General features: G+C 39.6%; 1 protein-coding gene across 1 annotated transcript; it reads right to left on the reverse strand.

Annotated features, from left to right (window-relative positions):
- Positions 1-457: 457 nt before the first annotated feature.
- Positions 458-10,879, reverse strand: dusp8b (dual specificity phosphatase 8b). The gene is made up of 5 exons (XM_060877441.1): positions 10,527-10,879; positions 4,374-4,540; positions 2,875-3,034; positions 2,476-2,599; positions 458-2,212 (listed from the first exon to the last, which is right to left on the reverse strand). The coding sequence occupies exons 1-5, from the start codon at positions 10,633-10,635 to the stop codon at positions 1,234-1,236; spliced, it is 1,539 nt and encodes a 512-aa protein (XP_060733424.1). The 5' UTR covers positions 10,636-10,879; the 3' UTR covers positions 458-1,233.
- Positions 10,880-11,678: the final 799 nt, after the last annotated feature.

Below are 11,678 nucleotides of genomic sequence, written 5' to 3' on the forward strand. Positions count from 1 at the left end.
TTAGTGTTAATTTCTAAAATTGTGAACAAATGACTTTCCAAAATGCTGAACTACCAAGAGGCAGTTTTTTCTTACATATCAATATTTTCATTATTGCTGTCATGTGAATTTACCTTCTGTTTAAACAACTCTAAACTAGACTAGTTGTTCTACCTATTTCAGGTTTGTTAAAAGCTAAGTAGAGGTATGCTAAGAACACAAATAGAGATATATGGTAAGGTAATGCTAAGAACACCCGGGTACAATTGAATACGTTCACCATTTTTTTGCCTGGAATATTTGACGTCCTATTTCCTGTATGGTGGCATTACAGAAATATTTGTATGCACTATACTCTAGAACAGATACATATCGATTGCTCGTGTTGATTTAGTTATCCGTTGTTCCAGGGATTGGACCTTGGATATGCTAAGAATCCCTGAGAGTAACATCAATAAATCAAACAGAGACAAAAAAGAAGTCTTCAAATATTATATTATTGCTCATTACCAGAATGAAACCGATACAATAAGTTAAAACAACAATGCACGAAACATTAAATACTCCATTGAAATTGATGCAAATATTTATATATACATACATATGCAAGAACTTCTGGATACATAAAGCTTTGTACTGCTAGGATGCAGCTTGTCTGTCTGCAGGTAGCCAGTCTTTTCTGAGCATGCCCAGTGCACAGTAGTACAGCTGAGACTTCATCTCTGCTCAACACATGCAGACTACTTTCACAAACTAATATTAAATCACAGAGGCAGTTGGTATCTCGGCCGACAATATTAAAGGTCTTTTTCCAACTAAGCCTAAATATAATACAGCAAATCGTTTACCTCACCTCGATCTGGGGCATAAATGAACCAGCGCTATGAAAATAGTCCAGTCATTTGTATTTCTAATAGCCATGCTGTAACACAAATAGTCCGTACTATGTATCCTTCGACTGAAGGGCACCTCAGGTATATTAACTCTTTGGCGTATGGTTTATAGCATCCATCATTTCTATCATAACAATAGCGTGAGCTCAGGAGCTCAATTCTACTGTCTTTTGGAGAACATAATGCAAGGACTAATGAGCACATGCACACTTATGTATGCATGCAGCAAGACCTTTTTGAGATTCTCCTCTTTTGTTGTCTCTGTACAGATTTTTGCAAACAAATCTCTGTAATAAATTATCTGTCCTCTTTCCAATGTCAGAAACAAGAGAGGTTCACATATGCAAGTTTAGGCTCTCTGTCATAACACCTTAATGACCTCCATACTGCCTGAGAAGCTAGACTGCTTCCCGAGCTTTCCAAAGTCCTCGCTGCTTCTTGTAGTGCTGACGCTCTCCTCAAACTCCATCTGGCAGCTTCTGCGTTTGAACTGTGTCTCCACTTGCATCACAGCCTTGCTAGGAGGACTTACAAATCTCACAGAGCTCCCAGAACCCATCCCTGAAGAGTCCAGATCTGAGTTGAAGAACCAAGGGTGGTCTTCAGTGGGTGTGCCAGGCGTCGTGGCTTGAGTCATTCCTCTGTGCTTGGTCCAAACAGAAGATGAAGTCAGGGGCAAGCTGAGGAATGAAGACGACTTGACGTTGGCATTATGGACAGGATCCTGAACAACTGGATCTTGCCGATTCAAGTTGAGGTTTAGAGACAAAGTTGTGGTCGATAACCTCTCGAAAGTGCCATTGTCTTTTGGTGTAGATTCTCTTACTGATGATCGCCGCAACTCCGGCTTGGGGCTCCTTGGGGTTTCTAGGCATGGAGAATGCAAACACATATTGCTGGTGCTTTTTGGACTGTCAAGCTTGAAAAGCTTGGGCATGGTTTCTGAGTCTGATTTCAAGGCATTTGAAGAGGTTCGGAGATGCTGGTTTGATGAATAGACAGATTTGATGTCGAGCTGAAAGGAACATTTGAGCCGGTTGTTGTGGAGAATTTGGTCTGCGGAGAGATGAAGGCTGCTGAGATCTTTTCGTAGTGAGGTAGGTGAAGGTGGCTTAACGTTTAATACTGTAGTTTCTTGCATTCTTTCATGAGAATGTTTTTTCTCTTTGCTCTGTATGACAGTTTCTATGTTGACCTCGGTCACCTCAGGATTTTGAGTCGTTGACCTCAGAGGGTTGCAGTTTAAGGGCATCTTCAGCTTTAAGTCTCTCTCAAACTCCAGGAGTTGCCCGAGGAAGTTGAAATTAGGAGATATAGATGGCCGGCGATCTTTCACAAACCTAGGGAAAGAAATAAAAAACGTGATTTGTAGTTTACTTTCAAGTCTTTTATCATGAGTCTTTGAGTCACCTTTTACCATTTTTTTTTTATTATTGCTTAAAAATAACTGTCTCTGAAACTTTTCCAGCAAAAACACTCCAGAACTAGTCAATTATCCACAGTCAAATAGTCTGCAGGTTTGCTCAGTCATTTGGTGAGTAAGCACTAAATAAACATGACTCATGACACAAGTGACACAACCAGACATTACATACTTATTTACCTGTAGGCATCATCCGACGACAATCCCATGGTTTTCATGATGTAAGCAATGGCAATGGTTGCAGATCGCGAAATTCCAGCTAGACAGTGGACGATGACTCTACAATTTGACATTCTGGCTTTGTCTGGACAAGAAAAGGAAGAAAAAAATAAAGAAAAGCAGTCCAAACCAGAAATGCTACTACAGCACTAGGTTTATGGTTTCAGCCCAACTCAAGTGCTGACACTGAGCAGTCAGACCGCCCAGAAAGTGCTGCTTGAATTGGTCTGCCATAATCCTAACCTTTCTCGCTACAGTATGCAGAAATGTTGAGTTATTTTGGGTAGACGCCTTCAAACTTGACGATCTGTACAACATCAGCAAACCGTATAGTAATATACTGTATAGAATAATTCTTACCGATGAATTCGTTGGTTTTTTCCAGCCAAGGCAGCAGCTTTTCACAGTAGCTATCATTGATGGGAATGCGCAGGAAGTGGTTCTCGCTGATAAAGTCTGGCTTTGGACAGGTGTTGCTGGCATTCAGGACGTAAGTGATCCCATTCTGTGTCATCAGTTCCTGTTTAAACAACCAGATCTTGACATCAGTTCTACTTAGAAGCACATTTCCTGAGGGAAAAAATGCAAGACTGTATGGAAAATCAGAACCGACACGATTATCTTGGATCATACTCCGCAAACGTTTCTTATCTCTTTCACTCTATGATATGACACACAATGAAGGAATGCCAAGACAAAATACTTTGCTAGAGATGTCAGCTACAAACACTTGTTTTGATGGTTGATGGCATTTCCTTTTACCACAAGTAAAATTCGTGTATAGGTTCTTACCCATGGCAATAACAGAATATTCACAATGATAAAATTATAACTAACTGAGCAAAAATGCCCTCAAGGTTAGGCAGGCACTTATTTCCAGGGATTTCAGAACAACGTAACAGATATTGCGTCATCAGGTAGGCGTGGTATTAGATTTGATCGGGTATTAGATTTGATAATCTAACCCTAACCCTAACCATAACCATAACCATAGATGTTGGTTGTTTATTTGTTGTTAATTGGTTGTTAATAGATTTATCTAAAATAAATCTACCTGTATGACTGTTTTGTCCTTCAAAGTATGCTGTTTTTTTTGAAAGAGGGCGTTTTTGCACAAATTGTTAGATAAGACATTCAAAGGTTTGAATTGAAAATGATTGAGAGTTTGCATGCGTTTTCTGGAACAGTAGACGAAGACGCGTAGTATCTAATTTCTAGCTATTTCAGTATATTGATTGATCTATACTCTAAAAATAGAGTTTCCTTGTGGTTCTATATAGAACCTTGCAGTTCTATACTTTAATTTAATTAAAAGAATGTGTAAGATGACATCAGTGCCATTAGTTTTTGGAATCGTATCTATACATAGATAACGCTGTGAGATGTTTTAAAGTGTTGTTTACAAAAACATACAGTATTTATACAGTATAAGTTCATATAGTATATTAAATTTGTCAATAAAGAGAAAATATCTAACTTGAATTTGTTCAAACAATCCAGTTGGGTTCTAAATGCTTTAAAATGAACCATTTTAGGGTTCCGGATATAAAAGGAGTATTAGAACCATTTGAGGTTCCATGTAAAACCAGCCCTTGTTAAGGTTGTAGCTTACTTGATGCCGTGTAACTGTCTCTTATGAACTGAAAATATAACAATAGGCAATAAAACTGAGAGTGCAAAACAAAAAGGAAGTTGAAAGAAATACAGGAAGGAGAAAAATAGTTGACAGGCATTCAGGGGTACAGTGAGGACACACTGAGTTGTGGAAAGAGAATGAGATGGTGTGAATTTCTTCTAATAATGTAAAAAGATGTCTATGACAATATGCAATGCATGTTGAGTTTCATTCCATATCTTACCTTATTAAGGACATCTTTCTGTGAGCCCAGGTAGAGGTGAGGCAGTATTCGTGTCGGACCCAGGTTAGCCACGGGGAGGCATGGCTGAGACAGACTGAGGGGAAGATAAGGTGGTGGTTTGCTCTCACACACATCCGGGAAGCATGAAGAGAAGGCTGCGAAGCCTCCTGAAAGAGACATAAAGAGAAAAAACGTGGCTTGAAATAAATTGACAAAAACATTATCCATTCTAAAATCAGGAATACAAATTGTGTACTTATACTGGTAGGCCAAAGTAGACACCACATTATTGTTGTACGGTAACAATGAAGGGGCTTTCCTAACATCCGAACACACAAAATGAACCGAAAGCTCCACATCGGCTCCACACACACAGGCGAGCTTCCGCATCCTGCCAGTCCAAGGAGATGCTAAGTAGACTAACAGACCCGTAGTCGTAACACACGAACCTCCATAGAAAATGAGAGGCTACATTCTTTTAAGTTAACTTGGCTCTTGGACAAGGTGCCAGAATGTCAACATTCAAGCTTTAGCAATAATTCAAAATAACTTTGTAGTCAGCAATAGACTGTAGTATGAGAAATAGCACCAGCATAATTTTTTACAGTGAAGAAGAAGGAATCTGGTGGGACCGGTGAAATTAGACATCTGGCCCTTTAAGAGACCAAATACAGTGTCAGTGTCTGGTTCCCTGCTCTCTTGCTCTTTTGCTTCCTGCATGATCTCATCTCCTCTCAGAGTCCAGCATCACACTGTGGGAATGAAGTGAACCACAAAAACATACCACCCAACCATGGGCCAAGGGCATGCTCCCTAACACACACACATGAACACACACATATACACATGGGCATTTGCATGAATAAAAGTGTTATGCATCCAAACTATTCTGATGTGTATCACAAAAGGCGATAAGGTTAACAACTTTAAACACTCCAAATACAAGAGTCCATGTGTGGACTGCACTTGGACACCAATGATCCGCCTAGAGCCAGTCAATTTCACAACCTACATTGGTGTATTTTTGGACATTGCAGCACTAATAAAGCCTGTTCGACCTCCACGCTTTCTTAAGAGATGCATTACATCACATCTAAACATGGCACCAAATTAGCACTGAGCTAATGTGCACATTCAAATCTCTGATGTCCTTATTTAGGCTGTAAGGAAATAAGGACGATAAATGGATGGAAAACAAGAAGATGTTAGTAAAACTGTTTAATTATCAGTGCTGTTTTGGAATCTTGCAAAATCTGGAAAGTTTTAGGTGAATTTCCAAGTAAGGCTGGCAAGCAAGAGTAATGACAGCATCAACTCAGGTTAAAAGCTTCAGCCTGGTTCTTGATCATTCATCTCACACTTGCAGACATATGTACAAGCACAAAAACACACACACACACACACACTCATGCTAAACAAGCCCACACAGATACAGGCTTATGAGTCCGGCTGGGTGGGAAGGTGTTGAAACAGTGACTGGATAATGAAACAAAGGCTGAAAAGAAAGAGAAAGACAGAAGCAGTAGGACAAGGGAGCAATTAAGCATGAAAGAAACGATGAGCTCATGTGCATGAGGTAAGGTTTAGTAAGCAGATACACGTGACTGGGGGAGAAAACAAGAACAAGCTGAAGCCTGATATCGCTCCTCACATTTTCATTCACCGCTTTCTTTAGCGATTCTCTGTTGTCTTTACATATCACCAGCTATGTATTTTTTACCTAATCAAAGGTAATTATTTTTTGTTTTCTCTGCTATCTGCAATGTTTCACATGACATCACTCAGCAAGGTCGCACTGCAATAAAGATAACGAGCGAGTCAAATCACAGAGACCAGTTTCAAAAGGTGTAATCAGCTTCATGGCCGTGACTCAAGCATGCCGTCATGACAGGTCCTGTCACAGATCGCCTGAGTGTTAAGCAAACCTCAGTCACCACACACAAAGCTGCTCAATCTTCAGCTGAGGGGTTTGCACGCTGCTGCAAAAAACATCAAGTTGGTGTAAAGGTGAAAGTGTGTTTGAAAAAAGCACTGTGCTTTGATAACAGGGGCAGGTTTTCCAAGAACAAACCGTTCTCTTTGTACTGGAAAGTCTCAGGCTTAAATAAATAAACAAGAAAATTAATGTTGTTGTATCGGCAATTGCTTCTTTTTTATATGAATAAACTGGCTTAATTAAACTGGCTTCGTTTTCATCTCATCCTTTAAATGTAATTGTATTGTTTATTAGGTCTATTATTAATATTTTAGTTCAGTGAATGAAATTTCAGCATGAAAATTAATACATGTCTGAGGCACCAACCAGGTTCAAAATGCCAAATCATGGCATTTTACTGTATAACAATATTTTTTTTTTTTTTGAGAATTTAAGACCTGCATTTGCTGTCATTTGACCCCAACTTTTATTTATTTATTTATTTATTTATTTATTTATTTATTTATTTATTTATTTGCCTTTCTTTTCCAATTTTACGACTGAGCTAACAAGCTGACAAGCTAAAAATAAATTTATATTAAAAATAAATTCTTTAGTAATACTTTTATTTGGAGATTATTATGACAGATTTGAAAACTTTTGCTCTTCTATTCATTGACTAGTGGAAATTCTGATTGGCTACCTGATTTAGAGAACGACTTGCCTAAGGCTGCAGTGCTTGGTGAGCTAGAGAATGTATGAATACCGTTGAGGTGTTTTAGTTCAGATCTGGATAATCTAAAATATCAACTACCACTAAGTCAGGGTGGAACTCAGGTGTAATCAAATCATCCAAGCAGCCTTCATCGTTCTTAGAAAATATACTGACTAGTGCACGACTGGAACCGATGAAGATATGTGGACGAGCGTGAAACACCTTGACGAGTCACCTTGACTTACCTACTGGCAGACAGGATGCCTGGAAGGAAGTATGTAAATTGAGGTAAGGTGGAAGAGTCTTGACCCATTATTCCAGCTGTGTGTCTGGCCCTTTAAAAGCTCAGCTCAAGGCCTTTCTGTTTCTGATTATTAAAGGCAACTGCCAAGCAGTATGACATCATTGCTCAACACATGGGTGGCCAGCGGGCTGTCTCTGAGTTGCTGTGCACAACACACACACACACACACACACACACACACACACAAATTGCACCCAACCAGTTTTGGCTAGCACCTGGTTTTACCATTGCAGGACTAGCATGCTAACTTTACATTTACATGTGATTCCTCAAGGCATGAAACAAAGCTTAACGAATAAAGCTGAGACAAATAAAAACAGAGAATAAAGAAATAAACTTTAACTCGATTAGAGTAGACACGACCGCGTATTGTCGATGTCAGCACAGAACTTCAAAAGCTTGCTTTAATCGTATTTTAGACAATATTCCAGAAGATAATGCATCATCGTTTACAAGTAATCAGGAGCCGCTGCTTTTTTCTTGACACGCTGCCTGAGATAAATTTCGTCCCATTTGTGGTGTGTGAGCACCCACTTAGAAAACTCTGAACACATGATAGGAGCTATTTATCTTAGCTGGAAGTGTGTCACATTTTATCAGCCAGTGTCAGTCATGGAGCTGTTGCAGGTGTGCCCTCCTTTATCATCTCTAATTTTATACACTGGCCTACACGTTTTACTGTCACACTTTGACCTAGCTTTTTGTTCTTGAGTTTACGTCAGATTTAATCTATGCAACTATTCAAGGAGTCTTTACTGTTTTATTCCCTCATGAAATAGCACATTTGTTTTTCAAAATTAGCTGATATTATAACATATAGCTGTTGCAATTATTTTGAATGTGTATATATATCGTCTTATACTCCTTGTTTTGAGCTTCAGTGCATAGAATTTATTATTTTATAATAATTTATATTATATAAATTATTTATTTTATAGTACTTTGTAAATATTTATTATTATTATTATTATATTATTATTATTATTATTTTTTTTTTGCCTTTCTCATCTATTAATAATAATAATAATAATAATAATAATAATAATAATAATAATAATAATATTTACAAAGTACTATAAAATACCAAGCTTTATCAAAAAACATAATTTACCTAAAACATTTAAATATTTAGTTATATATTTCATATATTTATTAGTATAATACAATCAGTTTATAAACAATTGTTTTATTATTTTCTGTCAACACTGAAATATATTCGAAAAAATCTAAGAAATAAAATAGCTTTGACCTTCAGTACACTCCCTCTGCATTGCTGTATTGCTATTCCTTTTTTTAGAGCTGATTTCCCACATTAATCGATCTGAACTGACTTGATATCCCCATATCCCCACTGTTTCCTGCATAGGCTATGGCTGTTCTTTGCTCTTCCCTGTTATAAATTTAAAGCATGCGGTCAAAATCAAACATTGTGTCTCGTAATTTTTCACACCTGATAATAATAAAATTAAATAAAAAAATAGAAATCAAATAGAATCAATAGAATTGGTTGACAAAGAGGTGTGTGAGGGGAGGTGGGGGGAGGTCAAGGGGGTGCCCATGGATATGGAAATGGATATACAGTATCTCAAGCACTTGCCCTTCTCATCCTGACTTTGTGTATCATATATTTGTGTGTGTGTGTGTGTGTGTTGCAGAGAGTGGGGGTTGAGGGGGTTGTGTTAAATACAGAGCAGTAGTATTTACGTCTTTGCTTAGCAGCTAATGTGCATGCTTACAACAACCCTGAGCTAAAAATGCTCATGGTGGTGGGGGTGACATGCCAGCTCAGGCAAGTAAAGACACATTCTGAGCGATAGAATGACACAAGGATAGTCGTGCCATGTCAGGAATCAATAGCCTTCCACTATGTCACTGTATCTAATTAACCACTGCTTTCCTTTATCAATCCGCATCTTAATAAATGTCATATATAATGGGGAAAAAAGAGAAGAGAAGCTCATGCACTGTGCTCAAGTTCTGTCCAAACCTCTATGTCAGCCTATGAGATGCCGCTATTGCACTTAAAGCACCAGAGACACAATTTCTGTTATTAATTAACTGAATTAGCTGTGTATTTGTGCCACGGCCACTTATATTTAATCCAAATAATGGTTTTATTATGGTCGAAAGAGCAGAGTGCGGGTTATTACGTAAAGTCGGACTAATATGAGCAGACTCTGCATGTGGAGATAAGTGTATATACACACTGGATTAAAATTGTGCTAGCTTAGCGTCAGTATTAGCAGGTTAATCCCTCTCGAACACTTGTTAAGAAGAGTTAAGAGAGACTAAGAGGCTTTCGCTCTCTCATTCAAGTGCGAGAAAATGTGATACATAGACACAATCTGCTTTTTCTAAGAGCTAGATGTTTGTTGCCTATTTAATATTTTGTGTGTGTGTGTGTGTGTGTGTGTGTGTTCGGAGATGCTAATTACACACGGTTATGGATGACTCAAACAACAAATCCACTTACTAAATAACTCCACTTAATGACTCATCCACTCACTTGCTCAATAATACCCTTTATTTTAAGTCACCCACTAATCAAGCCCTTACTCACTCATTTGCTCACTAACTCACTCACTTTAACTTCCTCACTAACCTCCTTATTCACTTGCTCACTCACTCACTCTCTCACTGTATAAATCCCTCACTAACATTCTTACTTTCTCAGTCACTCACTCAGTCGCTCACTTTAACTACTTCACTACTTCCTTCTTTACTCACTCACTCACTTAGCCACTTCAACTTCAACTTCCTTAGTCACTCACTCATTTGCTCGCTCGCTCGCTCACTCACTCACTTAGCCACTTGAACATCATCAGCTTCCTTATTCACTCAGTCAGTCAGTCAGTCAGTCAGTCACTCACTCACTCACTCACTCACTCACTCACTCACTCACTCAAGCATCATCAACTTCCTCACAAACTCACCTGCTTGCTCACTCTTGAACTTCCTCTCTCCTTCACTCATGCACTCACTCATTAACTTCCTTTTCCTCTTTCACTTACACATAAACTTCCTCATGAACTTCCTTATTCTCTCACTCACTCAGTCACTCACTCACTCAGTCACTCACTCACTCACTCACTCACTCACTCACTCACTCACCAGCTCTTGCACAGTCAGCCACTTATTTGCTCAATCAGTCACTATACTATCACTCACTCCCTCACTTCTTCAGTCCATCACATGCATTCCTCTCATGCTCTCACCCACCTCGAAGGTCACGTCCGTCCTTGATGCGCCGCACTCGCATCTTGAGCTTCATCTCACTCTCGTGCATGTCTGTCCACAGCGGAGGAGCGATCACCACATCCACCGGCATCCAGGCACCGGGCTGCACAGCCGTGTGCTCACTTCCACTCAGCACTATGGAGACTAAACCTCTGATGGACCTTCTGTCAGTAAACTACTGTGCAGGTTAAACCTTGGTGTTTAGATTTGTCCCAGTGAAGACGGACAAGTACGTGTTCAGTAGCTGTGTGATGAAGCTGCACTGCTGACTATCAATTCCAAACTGAGTTCAACTGAATGTGCGCTTCGTTGTTGAACCTCCTCCCTCTCTGTCTATCCTTCCCTCCCTCTCTCTCTCTCTCTCTCTCTCTCTCTCTCTCTCTCAATGAGCTCACAGGCTGTGTGCTCCACTGAGACCAGTGTTCAGTAATAGCTCATGTGTAAGGCATGTAACCACATTCCTTACTCACCACACAAATATGTGGCTGCTACTACACTCACAGGCTAAGGGATCCTACGCTGGACAGACGTTTGGGTGTGTTTGTGTGTTTGTAGAAGGACAGGGTGTAGTTGTTCTACGGGATCAACAAAGGAGCTGTGCTATGTATGTGCGTGTGTGTGTGAGTTGCATATGTGTGTGTGTGCATCTGCTTGAGTGCTGTGTGTGTGTGTTGTGTGTGACATGCTTTGCTGCTGCAGAAATCCAGGACTACTTATATAATTAGTGCGCTTACTGCATGCTCCAACTGACTGCGGTTGCGACAGAATCTGTGGCATGACTCACTTACACAAGTACACAACACGGCTTTGGGTCAGCCTTCAAAATGTGTGCAGAATCTACAACATTACACTTGTGGCACTGAAGATTCAATATGTAAAAAACTTCACTCCCACTCATTCACTGACTAAACCCCTCACTAACTTCCTTATTCACTCAGTCACTGAGTCAACCACTTCTTTTCTTATTTTCTCACTCACTCACTCACTCACTCACTCACTCACTCACTCACTCACTGGCTCACTCACTCACTTGCTCACTCACTCCCTCCCTCACTTACTCACTCACTCACTCACTCACTCACTCACTTGCTCACTCACTCACTCACTCACTTACTCGCTCACTTGCTCACTCAC

Source organism: Tachysurus vachellii, chromosome 9, assembly GCF_030014155.1.
Source record: "Tachysurus vachellii isolate PV-2020 chromosome 9, HZAU_Pvac_v1, whole genome shotgun sequence".
Taxonomy (NCBI): Eukaryota; Metazoa; Chordata; class Actinopteri; order Siluriformes; family Bagridae; genus Tachysurus; species Tachysurus vachellii.